General features: G+C 38.3%; 1 protein-coding gene across 1 annotated transcript in view; it reads right to left on the bottom strand.

Moving 5' to 3' along the window:
* LOC139936653 (protocadherin Fat 4-like) overlaps nucleotides 1–19,106 on the bottom strand; it is a 69,965-nt gene that overhangs the window by 23,669 nt on the left and 27,190 nt on the right. The window contains exons 2-4 of the mRNA XM_071931512.1: nucleotides 7,217–7,771; nucleotides 5,974–6,175; nucleotides 2,725–3,819 (exon numbers count right to left, since the gene is read on the bottom strand). Coding sequence (XP_071787613.1) covers nucleotides 2,725–3,819; nucleotides 5,974–6,175; nucleotides 7,217–7,771 — 1,852 coding nt within the window. The remainder of the gene's footprint in view (nucleotides 1–2,724; nucleotides 3,820–5,973; nucleotides 6,176–7,216; nucleotides 7,772–19,106) is intronic.

The raw sequence follows: 19,106 nt of genomic DNA, 5'->3' as shown, positions 1-19,106 counted from the left end.
TGAAAGAAATACTCGCTAGGCATCAACTTTAAGGGATGTTACAAAAAAAACTACAAGAATGATTTTTTTTGCTCCAGACAAACACACAAATTGTAAAGTCATAGAGATAGTTAAATATGAAAAGTGATGGGATTAATTTAATTTAAAAACAAGTATGACTGGTATCCTGATCATTTTTGTTTGTATGGATTTTATTTTATTTTTGAGGAATATGAACAATTAAATAAGCAATCTTTTCTTCTTAAGCAGCTCTAAGAAAATGGGCCCTGAAGATCCACTGTTCTCTATAATGAACTAACTAACCAACAACCTCATTCCCAATAAATATGAACACAGAACCATTCACGGGGATGAAACAACCAACAACCTCAATCCAAACTAAATACGAGCACAGCACAACTCAAGGGGATGAAACAACCAACAACCTCATTCCCAATTAAATATGCACACAGAACCATTAACAGGGATGATCAACCAGCAACCTCATTCCCAACTAAATATGAGCACAGCACAACTCAAGGGGATGAAACAACCAACAACCTCATTCCCAATAAATATGAACACAGACCCACTCACTGGGATGAAACAACCAACAACCTCACTCCCAATTCAATATGAAGTCACTGTGTGAAGTGAGAACCACTCACAGGGATGCAACCAACAACCTCACTCCCAATTACATTTGTAATTATGAAGTGAGAACCACTCACGGGGATGCAACCAGCAACCTCATTCCCAATTAAATATGAACACAGAACCACTCAGTCATGGGGATGAAACAGCCAACAAGCAACAACCTCATTCCCAATTCAATATGAAGTCACTGTGTGAAGTGAGAACCACAACGGGGATGCAACCAGCAACCTCATTCCCAATTAAATATGAACACAGAACCACTCAGTCATGGGGATGAAACAGCCAACAACCTCATTCCCAATTAAATATGAATTCACTGTGTAAAGTTAGAGAAACAACCTTTGACCTCTGGAGACTGAGGTGTATGACTTTTGACTTGACCTATTTATTAATCTGACCTCTATAGAGTAGAATCAATTCATTCACAACAAGAAAAAGACTGACACCCAAACTAGACCAGAGTTCTATTTTCCCTACTTCCTATGTCATTCCTCTGTCAATATGCATTCAGAGCAAAATAGTAAAAAGTGAATTGATTGAATCAATTCTGTATCTGGATCTTGATCAATATTCACAACGCTCTAATTAGAGCCAAACGAGAAGAGAACATAGAGAAGAAATTTTAGCTTCAGATGAGGGTGGAAAACCTCTGAGAATCACTCCACCCAGGGAAATTCAGTTTCCTTCTTAATTAGACAGCGATTGCAGTATCATGTCTTAATTTTTGGCAGTCCAATCGTAACGGAAGGGGAAAGTTAAGTGATATCCAGGATACATACAATGATTACTAGTTAGAATTCCCCTCAAACTGCCAAACATTTTTCTCTTTCCATGTTTTCCAAATTAAACGATTCATAGCTTTATTTTGACAGCAAAATGTTGTTCCGAAAGACCTGTCACTCGTAACAAATTACAAAGCATTCATGCATGCCAAGTCATTGTGAGTACATTTTCCATAAGCCTTCTCATATATCACTCTGTTTAGTGTACCATTAACTCCTCCGCACCTAGTTAGTTTGAAAACATTTTATGGAAAGCTTATCCCTAAAGCATAACCAGAAAAGAGAATTCGGTCATCAGAGCGAGTATTTAGGTATTATCTTGGAGTTGATTGAACAAGTTAGAGTTTTCCTGACTACAAAGTGTCTATTCTGAAATCAGTCATCCACAAACGTGACCTAATTATTACAACGGTGCTCTACTTATCACACCATTTATAATCAAAAACTCTTTTCAAACAATTACAACTTTCACAATCCTTGTCAACCATTTTTACCAGCAGGGATTGTTTGTTTCACAAACCCTCTATAGTTTGGATAAATTACTTTAGTATTTGATAATTCACAAGGTGCCGGCAAGCAATACAGACAAACATAAATAAATGTTGTCTTTATTGAAACAGAAAATGCACAAATTCAGGTGTATTTCTATTGGCACTTGCCATGTGAAATAGAATGTTTTCTCTTCAACGTGTCAAAAAAAAGATTTAACAAGAAGAACAAAGTATTTAATTTTGGTTTTACCCATACACCGATGTGTATCACTTGTAGCATATTACGTGGGTGGCATTCAAACCCACGACCTTTGCTATTCTAGATCAGTGTCTTACCAAATAGACTACCGAGATTGCCCAGTAGCTAGAGGCAGTTTGAATCCTACATTTCAGAACAAAGTCGTTAAAGCCATTGGACCCTTTCGGTAAACAGTATTGTCAAAGGCCCACACTTCGTGTATCACAACTTCTTTATCAAATAACAAACCTGTGAAAATTTGGGCTTAATCGGTCATCGGAGTCGGGAGAAAATAACGGGAAAACCCACCCTTGTATCCGCGCGTTTCGCCGTGTCATGACATGTGTTTAAAATAAATCCGTAATTCTCATTAACGAGAATTGATATTGTTTTACTGTTTTCTCAAAAAGTAAAGCATTTTATGGAATAATATTTCAAGAGAAGTATTTCACCACTACCTTCTGTGAACCCTGTAAGTTATTTGTAAATCTGTGAACTTTTTTTTTTTTCCTGTACCGAAAGGGTCCAATGGCTTTAACAACTGAAATAGTCGAGATTTATAAAAGAGAGTACAAACCTGCATCTTGAGCCATAATAGTCAGTGTATACATCTGGACTTCTTCTCTGTTTAACGATGCACCAACGTGAACTGCTCCAGTATCAGGTACAATAGTAAAGAGACCATCATAGTCATTTCCTTCAATACGATACGTCAATTGTCCGTTAGAACCCCCATCCTCATCAGTTGCTGATACTTGAATGACCTCCGCTGCTGGTTGGTTGTTCTCCATAATCTCAGCTTGTTCATGAGAAGGAAAGACTGGTGCATTGTCGTTGATATCCTCAACATTGATAGTCACAGTAACGGATGAGAACCTTGATCCGTCACCATTGTCTTGAGCACGGACAGTCAGGGAATAAGACGAGCGCCGTTCATGATCCAACAGGTTGGCAACAGACAGGATACCAGTGATTGGATTGATATCAAAGTCTGAGTCATAGTTACCACTGATGATTGAGAATCTCAACTCAGCATTAATTCCTTCGTCCGCATCAGTCGCAAACACCTCAAGGAACTCCAAGCCAAGAGGAACATCTTCTGGTAGAGTTGAATGATAAGACGTAGGATCAAAGATAGGTCTGTTATCATTAACATCGGATACCTCAATCACAATATCCATAGATGTAGATTGGGGAGGTTGACCTTTATCGGTAGCTAGCACAGTAAGGGTGTATTCGGACTGCATCTCTCTATCTAACGCATTCCATAAGCGGATATTTCCATCAACTGGGTTGATTAAGAACACATCACCAGGAACTGGAGATAAAGAAAACTCAATATAGCTGTTCTTTTCTACATCAGCATCCGTAGCCTGAACAAACATGACAATATCTCCTACCGTTGTATCTTCTCGAACAGAGACATAGTTCCCTGTAGTGAAGACTGGTGCATTGTCATTCATATCTAATACAATCACAGTTACATGAACTTGACTAGATTTCCTTAGTGTAGCATCTATAGCTTGATCCGTTGCTGTGATCTTTAGATTGTAGAAGGATTGAGTTTCTCGGTCTAGCTTCCTGACTGTAGTAATGCTACCATTGGGATGGATTGCAAAACTAGATGAAGGATCACCAGATGAAATCATGAAGGCTATCTCTGCATTGGGACCTGGAGAAAAACGTATCAATAAGTAATTAGTTAAAGCTATAACTATCAATTGAAAAAAAAAGTAAGCAGAAAAAAATTCAGTAATCCAGCTCCCTGCAGGTACAGGTTTCTTCCATTAGAAAAGCAACACAAAGTTAACATTGCCTTGACAATAAATCAAACCACAAAGTCAACTGAGTAAATAAATGATGCTCAGAATGACATGTTTGGCTTCTCGCAGGAAGTAATCTGTGAAGAATTGTTCAATCAACAAAACAACTTGCCCCCCAAAAAATCAATCAATTATAAAATATTGGCAGGGGAACTATTGGTGCAAATTGAATTACTGTGATAATTATTTCAGCGTCTGCATGTTACATGTCATGGAGGGTGAGTAATTTCATCCATGGACAACCAAGCGATGTCAGTTGGATATCACGGTGGTAAAACTTTCCAAATGATTGGGATTTGGGGGCGACCTTCACAATAATTAGCAGTGTGGTGTGTCTTGCATAACTAAAGATCTCTCAAGATGTCTTGAGATTTTATTGTGTGTCTTGCATAACTAAAGATTTCTCAAGATGTCTTGAGATGCCTAATCGTGTAGTTATCATTTATGCCTGGAAGGATTTGTACATTGAAATCAATATTGATGAGGACAAGCTTGTATAACTTCCAGCTGGAAATCTTCTTATATACTAAAATATTAAATTATGATGAGTCAAAATTGCCGATCAGAATGCAGAGGTATTTTATCCTCAAATGACAACCTGTATGGGATACACTGATTGATGTACAACACCGCCTCAATATTACTCCCACACTAGACTATTTCCAGCCGTACAACTTTACAATCTAAACAATTTGTTTTGAGCTGTATCCTATTTCTGCTTTTCATTTCAGGACTTATGTAAATTGATACCAAGATCAGACTTGCACATTTTGTTCTGCCGTCTGTCTCTAGTCACCCTTAGCTAAGGGGCATCAGGGGCAAAGGTCAAAATATATCTTGAAATCAGGATAAAAAAAAGTGCGTTCTTAACAAATAACATGCATGAACATGAAGTTCCCAGTTATGATGGCTTCAAGACAGCAGTGCAATTAGTTATTAGATTTTGTTTGTGCGTTCAGGACCTGATTTCACAAAGCGCTTAGAATCATCTAAAGATAAGTTAATTTGCTTAGCAATTAAAGAGTGACCTGCACTTTAAGACCGATCTAAGCTTTATGAAAAAATTGACCCAAGGTTGGTACGGACTGGAAGTCCAACTATTTACCGCAAAGGACAAATTATATTTGACAATATGGGACTCCATACTGTCAACGGATTGTAAATTGAATGAAATGAATTATGCTGCGGGTTTTATGCATTATTGGACAAGCAAAAGATTTGATTTAGGAAATTTGAAAATATTATTTGAGTGACTACTTTTCAGAGTTTTGTCAATAACAACAATAGCGCGTAATTGGCATAAATCAACACGTTAGATATAGGTCTGCAGTAACTCTCTGGTGTAACACAACCACTGTGACCTCTTGACCTCACAGGTCAAAGGTCAGGGTGGGAACCCTTGCAAGCAACTCAGTCACATTGTGGTATCAGGATAAGGTTCAAATCAAGGTTAACTAGTAACATATTGCTATGGAGGTGTGGATTACTATTCCTTACATATTTCTGGGACTGTAATGATCTTTATGGCTGTTTATTCTGAAGGGAGACTCAAGAGAGTTAGAAACCAGCGGGTGATATTTCACTGTTTCTTGGACTCATTTTGTGTTTCTATCGTAACCATAAGATCAAAGTTGATACACACAAAAAATTGATGTCAAGAGTTTTTATTGTTAGCTTCAATGCATTGGATGAGGTCCTAGTACTAGTAGGGAATTGCTCTGCAATGTTTGGGTTCCATAAGCTACAAAGATAACCTGATGTACCTGCTGAATATAATAGATGGATAGCACATGACGTTATTGACCACCGTCATTGATGAAACGTGCACGCGTGAAAGGCTATTATTGGCTGAGAGTTGTGCGCAGTGCGTACACTTTCCAATTGTTTATCATCAAATATCGGGGTCGATGACGCTATGTGCAATCCATCTATTACTAACATAAATATTAACAAAAACAAAAACGAAGGGTCTTTTTGCACTAAGAAGTGTTATTGTATTATACCTGAATCAGCATCCGTAGCTTGAACTGCAATGATTTCCGTTCCTATATCTACATCTTCAGTCACATCAACCAAGTAAGTTGTAGGATCAAAGACCGGTGGGTTATCATTGATGTCTAAGACATTGAAGTATACTGTGGCTGTAGATGAGCGTGGTATGGTTCCTCTGTCGTTAGCTTGGACAGTCAGGAAGTAAAGTTGCTTCTGTTGAGAGAGATAGGATATATGGGATTTAAGGAATTGCATGTTGAGGTATCAATGTTTATATTTGGTTATCTACTTGCCAGGTATAGGCCTGTATGCTTTGTTTTTGAAAGGGCAAGGGCACCAAGGCATTTTCTCCTTGGTAAAAGGGCACCCTACATGTATGAGGAAATTGTTAATTGCTACTGGGGCATTTCAAGGGCACCAAGGCAATGACCAGGGGGCATAGAGGTTAAGCATCACGCCTGTAAGTAGAATGTCTTGCTTTATATTCTACTACCGCCGAGTAGCTTTTCCAAATTCGGGAGACTTCTCAGTTCTGAAAAGAACTGTCCTGTTCCTGGACGGAAGGTAGAGATATGATAACTAATTAGGTATTGCAATGTGATAATGCTTATATTCATTTCTTATTACAATGAGCGTAATTGAGGTGACACTTCGAAGCCAATACTCAGGAAGTTAACTCTCAGGTAATTCCAGTTTCTTAAACCCCACATGCCACTCCATGTTTGTTTCACACTTTGATGATACAATTTTCCTTGGTACAAAACGAGCAATCGGTTATCTAGCTTAACCATATGAAGAACTGTCTCCTTATTTTGGGGCTGATAATCCCACACACTTAGCTTGGTGACCTTGATAAGTCGAGTTCAAGACCAGAAATGGGTAATAAATTTACTCTATAGGTGAAAAAACTCTAGCTCATTAGAAAGTGCCAGACTTAATTTTAAAAAGCTCACAAATATAGAATGATAAATCAATTGATAATTATACTAATTGCAAATGACATATCATGTTTAACGAAAGTACTTTCCCGAAATAGAGGAAAACGACTCCCGTGTGAGTGAATTTCCTGTGTTGAACAGATAGTGTGAAAGGCGTTGTGCAGATGCACGCTAGTTCTTATTATGTAGGTTATCTTGCTTATCTCTACTCCCACGCAAGGAGTGCTACTTCTCAGGGAGTTTGTCAAGGGAGAAACTTTACACAAGCTTTGCCTGGAATTCCCAGGGAATTTGTCTAATGTGGAAGGGACTTTACCTGTTCATAATCCAAGCTTGTACTGAGGGAAAACTCTCCTGTTATTGAGTCTAATGTAAAGACATCTTCTCCTGGTGCTCCTTCAGTAAGAATGGAGTATACAACATCACCATTAGTCCCTGTATCAAGATCCACAGCCCAAACGGAATCTACCACTGTCCCTACTACATGGTTCTCATTCACTGTGAAGGAATACGTCGTCTCTGTAAACTCTGGATCATTGTCATTAGCATCTTGTATATTCACATCTAGGGTAGTAACTGTAGACTGTCGACCATCGCTGGCACGGATTCCTAGTGAGTACATGGCGACGATCTCTCGGTCAAGCTGACCACTGGTTCGGATCAGTCCAGTATTAGGGTCGATAGTGAAGTGGCCATCGTTACCACTGATGATACTGTATGAGATAGCAGCATTGGAACCAATATCAGCATCTTGAGCCAGTAGAGTAGTAATAGGTGAACTACTTGGAGCTTCTTCTGAGATGCTGGCATTGTAGACGTCTCGTGCAAAGACTGGTGGGCTATCATTCTCATCTAAGACAGTTATCATCACCTGTACAAATGATATCAAGATAATAAGACATGAGTATACGTGACAATAACGGACTTCAATTCAAATCAAATTATTCCAAGTAAACATTTCAAGCAAACATTTCACATAAAGAAAGTATAATCATTATGTCAGTTATAATACCAAGTCAGTTATACATTTAATGGCTTCTGACTGGCACCCCTGAATAAAATCATTGACAAGACAGGGCAATATGTAGATAGTTCAGTTGGTAGAGCACCGCCATATTAATCCAGATGTCGCATGTTCAAGTCCCGCTGTAGTCATTTTGCCTCTGTTCAACCCCCAAATAAACATATAAAAAGTTATTAGCAATCTGGGACAGTCAGACATCAGTCTAAATACATTCTTTATATAATCATAGAGTAAGAATACTAGACCGTGGTATGGTAGTTGATGGACTTATTTGTGTGATAGTTTTATTCATTTGTTTACTATATAGGCAGATATCTAAACTCAACGGACTAAAACCTCTTCCTTTCTTAACATTTAGTTTAAAGCAGTTCTGACAGGTTTTTCCTTGAGGATTGTGGACCATTCTAATACATTGGGGCCTCTTAGAACCATTAGACACCCACTATCTTTTGTACAGCAATGATGATTATCAGTGTGAGAGCTAACACCTGCAAAAGCTTTGTAGTGTTTCACGTCAACCATAAAACACTTGAACCAGTTGTGGGGTCCTTTAGAATAAGTAGGACTGAAGGAAACCCATGACATTGCATGTACTTGTGAAGTAACCGACTGTCACAGTGAAAGATGTGTGAATCAAGTTTCTTTATTTATTGTACAATGTTTATAATTAGAAGATAGTTAATGACTATGATGAGAAACATCTAACTATCATTATAAAGTGGGCTGGATGATGTATGGTACAGTTAAGTACTTAATCATAGCTAGCATGCCCTTCTCTAAAGTACAGGAGATTACTCAAAGTTAATTAACCGCAGCGATTGCGTGCTTGTTTGTAAGAACATCACTAAAGCATACAAGGAAACCTTAAAGAAACTCAACCTGAGATTACTAGCAATGGACTTGTTGATAGAAAGAACAAGACAAGAAAGAAGGTATTATCTTGAGGGACTAGAGCTGAGTATAGGGACAGGTCATTGCAATGGAATTCTTAAGCCTCAGGAGCTCCATGACCCTTTCTCCTCCTTCCCCGAGGCAGTAAAGACACCCCCATTAGACAACACTCCCTTCATGTCATTACACCCACCAGCCTAGAAGTACACACCCCACCAGGTGGTTCATGTACAAGAGGTGTAACAATCCAACAAAGTCAGATGGAAATGCAGCAGGGCCAGCAGCTATTATTGATGATTCACTGGACTTGGCTTTTCTTTATTCAAGAGCTCTGAAACTAGACACCAAATGTGTCGTGTCAAGAATGTTCTTTTTAGGGTTCATGTTCTTTTGGGGTTCAGGTTTAGGTGCCAGGGAACAGAATGTAGTGCAGGACTGCTTTGTTCTTCCAGGATATGACTCCATGCTGTATCTTTCTAGTATATTTAGAGGTTTGGAAGAAAGTAATCCTACATCCAGACGTATTCTGGAGTCATTATGCAGGGTTTCGTTCAAACTGGCCATAATGAGTTATGCATGGAATGTACCACCAGTATAATGAGCCTATGTCTAGCCATACAATATTCCATATCATATGAAAACACCACTCCCTTAGTACTGTCACTCAATCATAGTATAGGACCCATAATGGTAACTATACCACAACATTGTGCTGACACTCAAATCTTTGTTTAAAATGGATGACACAGGCAATTAACAAAAGTCTCTTGCTACATGCTAGCCCCCATTGACACATCAAGGCTAACTGGCTTATTAGTAGCTCAGGTGTCGTTGTTAAACCACAGTTATATGTTTTGTTGGTAAATCCTAAGCATAAGGAAGGCAAGGTGAAATTCCTTTTTATCTAAACCGCCACAAAAAACTTCTACTGTACATTTTTTCTAAACTTATTTTTTGTAACCACCCAGAATTGAATTATGAAAGAGTTAGGGACATGATTGAAATGTCCGTTCAAAGTTAGTGAAAACGTCTTTAAATAAATAGTGAACTGTGGGAGGTAGTTACTTTAATAATGCCATCAGCTTCTATTGGAATGCACTGATCCCTATTCCGCACAATCTAATATCATTTTTAATAACATGGTTGGTTGATTTGGGTTCCACTTTTATGCTTTTGATTCAAAATAGAAATCCTTGCATCAATAACTTCATTCACAGAAATGTATCTGCTCTGGAAAAGTCAAAACCCCCTGCCCTTTAGCTTTAGAACACACAACTGGATGTGAATCTTAACCTGTCTGTATGCATCGAGGAGAAACAAGGATTTTACTTGAATGTTTTCATCATAGATATCCGTGATTATAATAATTAGCATTTTACAGGAATGCATAGTGGTAGTGTCATGACATAAGATCATTTCTATGGCAACAAGAACCTACATTTGTGAAATATAATCCGGAGCGATCCTCTGCATGGATTGTCAGCAAGGTCTTTCTACCAATCAATTCTCTGCATGCATACCGTCCTATCATGGAGCAAGGACTTTTAAAACTACCAATCAGATATTAACCCTGAGAGAATCAGGTAATTTCATGCTTGGGTTATATTTCATACATTGTCATTAACAGGTACAATCTTAGTCCTCGTGAAAATCCAGATCTTACCAGTGTAAAACCAAACCATTGAGGCCAGAAATATAACAAGCGTAATCCAACACAGACAACTACTTTCTAATCAGATATTTAAAATTGTGACAAAAACAGCACAAGAGTCATGCAAGAAATATTCCAACAATTTTAGCTTTAAGCATCTTAAGAGATCATCTTCAGGCATGGATTATACTTGTCACTAAATCCTCAGAGCTTAATCCTGAAATCCTTGCTACTTACAAAGCATTACCAGTTTGGACAAAGGGGTAACTCATAAGATTAAGATTAGACAAGGAATTTAGAAGAAGAAGAATGGGTTTAAGATACAGTGGAATGTAAGAAAGTGATCAGTTACTTGCTAATAAGTCATCTTAACTAACTTCCATTGCTAGAGGAAAAGTTTCATTGATTACTCTTGTAACTTTGGTCCAATCAGCTTTATTTTAAAACTACCTTCAAACATTATCCACAAAGAAGATTAAGGTTTTCTTGTCAGATTTGTTCTTTCTCATTTGTTCTCAATTTGGGTAAGATGTGTGGGATTTTACTGAAGCAGAGTGGAGAAGGTAAAGGCATACTTAGAGGATTGCGTCGTCGGGAAGTACTTTTTGTCTTCTGGAGTTGAACATTTAGTGGTTTAAGGTTTAAGATGAATAGTGAATAAGGGGGCTTTATGGTGGTTTACAATATGGCACCCGCACTCTCTATAGTAGATTAACGATCACTACAAAGGAGTTACAAGAGAGGTTTATAGGATAACATTGGTACCAGTCTCAGAAACAATCTTATCCAACAAAAGACTTGCAATCCAGTAACATCCAGAAATAAGCACAGCAGGAAAAGCTCCAGTTGATGGAAGACAGTAATTTGTCAATGCTGAGTGTAACTACAAACATTTGCTCCTGGGAACATAGTCTGATGATTTACATCCATCCTGGCAGACCAGATGGATTCCTACAATAGACCACCTACTATTGCATTCAATCTGCCCCCATTATGAGGACACATCTAGTCTCCTCAAATAAACCTTGCCCCTAGAAACATCAAGAATTAACAAGGGGTTTCTGACTTGACTAGTCTTGGTGCAAGACTCTCCTGGTATTAATATTGAGAGCGGTCTATGGTGAGAGTGCGCCCTCTTGTGATAACGGTCTATGGAGAGAAATAAAAAGCAGGAGAGTCTTGAACATCCATGCTTGAACCAAGAATAATTTCTAACTAGCTTTGCTTTGACTGCAAAGGGCTGCTTATGCCATTAGTGTAAAAGTATTTTGTACCCTCCAAATTCCAAAGTAGCCTTAATTATGGGATCCTTGTGACCTCAACAATGACAAGAGAAATGATGTTTTGACTTGGCCGTTGGCTAAGGGGCATTCTGAGTTGGCCAAGGGGCATCAACAAGTTGGAATGCCTGGTTGTAATATCATGAGTTATTTGTAATGTCTAGGATTATTTAGATTTACTTAGTATGGCTCCATGTCCCAGAAACATAGGCTGCACACAAACCAATCAGAACATGAACACATGGCAAACAGTTTGAGGATTTCTATGGAAAACAAATAATGACCCATTCATAACAACAACTGTACATTGGAAACAGAGGCAAGTCATCTGTTCAAAAGGGAATTCCGCCCCTTGAAGCGAACTCCGGACACCTACTGCTTTGAACCGAGCAATAGCCCCAATTTATCTTCAGAACTCCATCATGTGTATCATGGGGATTTTGATGAGAAACGTTTGATGAAACAAACATGGAGGATTTGAACGAACCAGGCGCCCAGTAGATGTGTGGTCCAGCTGGTCTAGTCACGGTCCTCTAGCTCACTAGGAACCAGTCTGACCAGCTGTTGCACAGCCTGCCCAATGCCTGCCCCCTGTGTATATTAGGCGTGATGGTATGATAATTGCTTTCATTAGCTTCCAACTGCAAAAATTTTACTGTATAATGTGTTTGCAAACTTTCTCAAGGTTACTGCTAAAAACTTTTTACTTAATTTGTCTCTAGTTTGAGGAAAAAGTTATGTCCCCACAACATCCTGGCCTCGCATGTGAACTTCTTTTCAATCTATTGTGGAATAAGGAGAAAGGAAGGAAGTTCCAATGTAGGTAGGGACTAGTCTTCATTTCATATGTTGTGGAATATCCTCCAATGTAACAAACACATGTTAGTTTAAAGTAAATAACACACAAGAAAAATGAGGTGAAATCACACAACACTTTGTTTCATTCCTCACATTATAAAAGATTCAAAATACGACCATGTCAAGACGTGATAACATTTCTTTCCATGCGGGCAAGTTATGTAGAATAACACTTTATTGTAAACATGACAGTTTAGACTGGAGCAATACTCTTCTTATCATAACAAGTCCACCCAAAACAAGTCGTGTGTTCAGGAGGCCATGCCTTCAGTCATAGACTTGAACTAGTCTGTGGTCAGAAGGTGAAACACCCTTAGATCACATGACCTAGCTTCATCTCCCTAGTTGATCAGGATCAGTTACTACCCATAGTGGATGTCGGCAACCCTTAGCAACCGCTTGGCAACTGTCACTTATTGTACTAGCACTATTTAAATTGTAAGGCACTTGTTTATTTTCATATGTTGCTAATGATTCGTAATATTTGGTGGGATAAGACAAAACAAGTCTGTGTTGATGAGTGATAAGCAAGAAGGAAAGACAGTATTCAAGTTTACATCTTGAAGAAATCCTCGCAATTCTCACCAAGTGACCTAGAAGTCAAACATTAAAAAATTTAGCAACCGGCTTAAAATTGTTGTTCTTTAATGTTAAAGTGAAGTATTTTGATTCTCCACTTTATCTAGTGGCATACATAAAAGCGATGGAAGCGTTAGTGCCACTTTTACAACTCTCAGTCAATGACATGTCTTCATTGACCTCAGTGAGGGAGTTGTATTGGGCTTGTGATGTCATCGTTTATTCAAATTTGGCATTACAAAAGATCAAGGGTTTTATGCACATAAAAAAATACCAAGAAGGAACAGATAACTTTCAGAACTTTCCAGCAATTATTCTGCATGTTTTCAGCGGCAATCTTCTCTTGAGTACAGTAAATTTTTTTAAAGCAGGTTATTTGAGGGCATTTGCTTGTAACGGACAACCATCATGTGTTTTCCACATCCAACAATATCCACTAGGCTTCCGTTTGACTCTTTTAGAAAAGAAAACAAGTGGCCATGGTTCATAAAGCCCTCAACTAAACAAATTAACCCCGCATAGTGGCCATGGGAAACCAGTAACTGCCTCTCTTCTTTACTTAGGCAACTTTTGTTCTCTTTTCTCCCTCATTGTACTAAAAAGTAAACCCAATCACTTTTCTTTTTGATGCAGTCAGTCCCAAAACAAACGTCCTGCAAGCTATGGCCCCTTGATCTTTCTATCTTTCCCAGGAAGGAAAGGAGGAGTGATCGACTCTTGAACCTTGGGGCAGAACTCTTCAACTCCATCAACTATAGACTAGGTTTGGACACACACTGGCAGCAGAATTAAGCCACACAAAAAAGTAAAGAATGCACCATCTTTGCTTTGGTTTATGAAGAAAGATTGGATCATGACAAGTTGGGGTTTTTGTCTTCCTCCAGTGGCAAGCAGGAACAGTAAGGGGTCTTGGCTCCTACTGGTCGCCATATCCTACAGGCTTTACAACCATAATGGTACATTCAACTTCACAATAGCAATACCAAATGTGGAGATTCAGTCAAAATGTTCAAAGAAAAGTCAACAGCATGGAAGGAACAGGTGACTGGAGGTTATTAAACTCTGCTTATTGCCCTCAGAATGTAACCCCAGGGTATGAACTCATGGGTCAACTTTCCAGGGATGGGGGTAAACATCATATACAACATCTACAAAAAGCCATTTGAATTAAAGTCAAAACTTTTAATAAAGCACCAGACTTGATTGATCACTTTCTAGTTCATGCACGTATAGTGCAACAATAATTACCGAATGTCCTTCTTAAAGTGTAAATGCATTAATTATTTAAAACAGATGTGTGCTATATTAATTTGAACAAATCTCAATTAGGGTCAAAGGTTATGACAAAGTCAACAAACCGTGCCCTCATCTAATCATAACATATTTGATCTTTATGGATGTGGTCAAGCTTTCCTTGTGGATGCATTACATTCCTGGTCTGGTATCTGAACTTCTTGTCATTTACATCCTATCAAAGTTTGTATATAAAGCACCAAACCTCATTTATAGAATAAGCAATCTTTTGTCAAAACCGATATACCCAATGCTATCAAGTCACATGCATTCAACACCATCAGATCTGACTACCAAATATTCAAGTGACCACCATTGGAGTCCAATGTTAATAAATGGCAATGAGGTTAATCCTATCTGATGGGTCAAGCCTTAAACTCATTAGTGTATAGCCCCTGGGTTGGTAACCAAATAACCAGTAAGAAAACACAAACTAAACAAACTAAGGATACAGTTCAATTTACAAGGAGAAACCCTGTCAAAGCTTTGTGTTTTTAAAGCTGATTGGAGAGTTTAGGTTTTGATAAAACTCCTATCAAATGAATTGGGATTTTACTAGGGAGCTGTTTTCTCAACCAGATTCATACAAAGTGGTTTTTAACAATGTATATTTGGTTTGTGGTAACACCATGTGTGTTTCTACTTGCTGGGTAGATTGTGTTCTTTTGAGAACTTGTCTTGCTTTTTATTCTACTACCGCAGAGTAGATTATCGGAATTCGGAAGACTTCTCAGTTCTTTTTAGAACTGTCCTGCTTTTTAACTACTATCTGGGCAGAAGGTAGGAAATCGGCCGGGACTATACTACTTTAGCTTTAGCGGATCGAGGGGACTTCTCATTATTTACTTCATTACCGCGGAGTGAATGCTGAATTTGGTCTCAACGTTTCAACTAGCTTGTCTCAACTACTGTAGCTTGTCCTATTCATTGTCAGGAGACTGTTTTAAACCAAATTAATATGAAGCATGGTCAATAACCAAAGAGATGGAACACCACAGCGAGCTATGGAAAGGAAGATGCTCAAAAGCTGAGACAAACTCTACACAACAAAGTTAAACATATCAGTATGTATACGTATAATGCAAATAACTTAGATCAAGGACATGATATGGAGATGGGCAGGACACTTCGACCTTAATAGACCAAGAGACTAACCGAATGGCAACCTAAAAAAGGAAATAAGGGGAGGAAAACAGAAGAGAAGGAAAGATGGAGAGACGAAATCTAAACATACATTAACACAGCAACTTTAGCTTGAATAGCAAAAAGAGATTTATAGTTGCATGAGGAAGGCTTCATCCAACAATGGACAAACAAAGTCTGACGAGGCTGACTAAGAAGCGATACCTCTTAGCTTTTACATTATCTACACCAATAAACGACTTAATGCCGGTTTTTAACATTTGTGAGAAGAAGGAAAGTAGACCTAAAGATTGAATATTTGCACAGCAGGTCCTGCACAGCCTCAAAGCATTGAATACAACTTTAGTGTTGCAGTCCTTGTCTTGGAGAAAGTTGTTACATAAGATAAGATACAGCAGACAATAAATACAATAGATCCAGTAATCTGTGCCGAAGGGGCTAAGAGATCAATCATTTACAGTTAGTCCCTATTCAAGCGCACTCATTGTGTTATAAGACCATTTCTACAGTCACAGTTTCAAACTTCTTAAGCTTAGCCTTGTAAGGAAGTCTTACTCTCTGACGGACAAATGTTGCAATGTTGAGATGCGACTTGGATCTCTTAAAAAATAATAACATACTATATATCTCAGCAGACAGGACACATCATCAGATGGGCCCACTTTATGTAGACCATTTTGCTCAGTATATTTCTACCTCCATGGTCACATGCATAAATATGTTGAGATAAGAACCAGGTTTGGCTCTTCTGATTCAAATCCCTTCACTATTTTTTGCTTAAGAACCAAGAAGTTCCTCCTAAGTCTAACAGGCCTCATACTTCAAGGAGGTAACAAAGACAATTGCCTCCACGCCCCCTGGTCATTGCCTTGGTGCCCTTGAAATGCTCCAGTAGAAACTTTTAATGACCTCATATGATGTCCTTTACCAGTGAGAAAATGCCTTGGTGCCCCCTTTCAAAAACAAAGCATACATGCCTGCCATTAGATAAAACCTGTTTTTCTAGAGTGTAAAAGGGAAATCAACTAAAATGGGAGCAACAAGTATAAGATACACCCAAGATGAAATAAGAATGGCTCATTAAGCCGCTACAATCAACCAGCAATGACTGGACATGGATTCTTAAGCCTCTACTAAAAGAAAGTACAGTAGCTCCAATAGAGTCGCTAAGGATCTCAGTATAGAAAGCTGTACTCAGAAGAACCATGTGAATACCGAAGGACTTAATCCAACATGCCAAGGAAGAATACCACACAAAAGAAGCTTAGCTGGTGTTAGAATAGATGATCAATAAACATCCAACATGGAAGCCTGGTTACAATCAATAAACAAACTACCTCATTTAGCAATGAATATTCATGAGTTGATGCTGAACTCTGACCTGACTGACAGCTCCTCTGTGGTTTTATGTTTGATGGGTAATGACTGACATTTACATCAGTATCAACTACATGTTGCCATGATGTTGGGGAACTGGAGCTTTAAATATTGCTGAAACAGAGTTCATATAGGCGCCAATTTAGCAAACAAATGACTCCTACATCATTGATTCTGATTTGATAGTAATAGGCATTGTCAGTTCTAATCTATTATTGCAGCAAAAGAGTTGGTTGCTAAAATGTTGTAAAGCGACCATTTAACATTTTAGCCAAGTTGTCCATCTAAGCGCTCTATCATTGCTGTGAAACAGTACCATAGCCCTGCATAGGTGCTGGCAAGGCCTGGTGTCTATCACAATGATTGCTGGACTGCTTGATGCAAAGGATGACAAATAAAGCTGTCATAATCCTAAATAATAAACAAATCAATCCCCAGAGATTTGCACTGTTTAACCCTAATACAAAGCAAGATAAGTGTGACTATAGACAGGTTCACAGCAGAAAGATCATGGAACAAACCCTCTCCGTAATAAACATGTCTGTATGTTCACATTAACGGAGTTCACCAGGAACAAATAAACTTCATACCATGAAGGAATACATGTTTATACTAACGTACTCTTTCATTAACATATTTATTCTATGTTCTTCTTTGTTAGGGAGGGTGTTCAGTCATCAGACTTTACAGGCAACTTGGGTTTTGGCTTTGAGCTGCGTTCCACCTTTTCTAAGCAGCCAAGTTGTTCACTGACCAATCACGCAATTTGCAATGAATTTGATATAAAACTGCTGCGCTTTGTTTATGCGTAATGTGTTACCATTGCGTGATGGTAAGTGGGAACTATATCCACTTTGTGTGATTAATCATTATTCATGCATAATCACAGACTACATAGTCCCCAATAATATCACTCAACATACTAACTCTTTCACTGGATATTATATTTAAATAAATATTTTGTTGTCTTCATTTTGGGGAGGGTGGTAAAATGGGCTCCTAACACCAACTCTTGGTACATTACAGCCATCAGCAATCCATCGTATACATTTACTGTCAGCATCTCAGTCACACTCCGCATGATCACGTTTCATTATCATTTATTAATATTTGTCAACAGTTTGAATGCATTTCTCCATGCGACATAAAAACTCTATATTGTATAGTGATGTTGTGTTGTGTATTTGGATCAACCTAGGAACACACAGGACTATTTGGTAGAGAGAGAACTACCCAAAGCCAATGACCCAACACGTCTTTTGTCCAAGTTCATTTACCTATATTTGCACTTCAGATTGCATTGTTGTCAATGACAAATACATGTATCATATGAAATATTTCCAAAGCAAACGAATGATCTGAGTCTGTGAGATTGCGTCTCTGACCATGCCAAAGGGGTTTTTCATTAATACACATTATTTCTATTGACACTTGTGGATTTTATGTTGATAGTCGAGGTTTTTATGGACAATACTTGAAACTGTTGATCGCTGCAGTCAATTCAAACTTGCATTTTTATCTACCTGGCAATCGGCTAACGTTAATACCAGATATGTTGACTTAAATAATGACTTTCCAGCAGTTTTTGTTGAGCACTTTTAGAAAGTGGATTTGGCAGATGTTTATGAAAAAAAAACAAGTAACCAAGCAAAGTTAATACTTGGTTTGTGGTAACACCATGTGTATTTCTACTTGCTAGGTGGATTATGTTCTTTTGAGAACTTGTCTTGCTTTATATTCTACCTCTGCAGAGTAGATTTTTGAAAGTTGGGAGACTTCTCAGCTCTGAAAAGAACTGTCCTGCTTGGTAACTACTGCCTGGGCGAAAGGTAGAAAATCGGCCGGGACTACTACTTTAGCTTTGGTGGATCCAGAGGACTTCTCGTTATTAACTTTACTACAGCGGAAAGCTGTGCTTTCACTGACAAATGAACTTAACTTTGTCTACAGAAAATATTTGTTTGATTAACTGTTTCTTTGTTTCTGTAATGGTGCCCAAAATGCACGAGTTTGCAAGCTGATGTATGAATAATGAGGAATCCATCTCATCAAAGTTTGTAGTACAGAGTAAATGATAAGAGAGAGGTATACCATTACTACAGCAGAGATA

The sequence above is a fragment of the Asterias amurensis genome, chromosome 4 (genome assembly GCF_032118995.1).
Source record: "Asterias amurensis chromosome 4, ASM3211899v1".
In the NCBI taxonomy this organism is placed as follows: Eukaryota; Metazoa; Echinodermata; class Asteroidea; order Forcipulatida; family Asteriidae; genus Asterias; species Asterias amurensis.
Note: the sequence above shows the minus strand (reverse complement) of the source record. Positions and strands in the feature narration are given on the sequence as shown.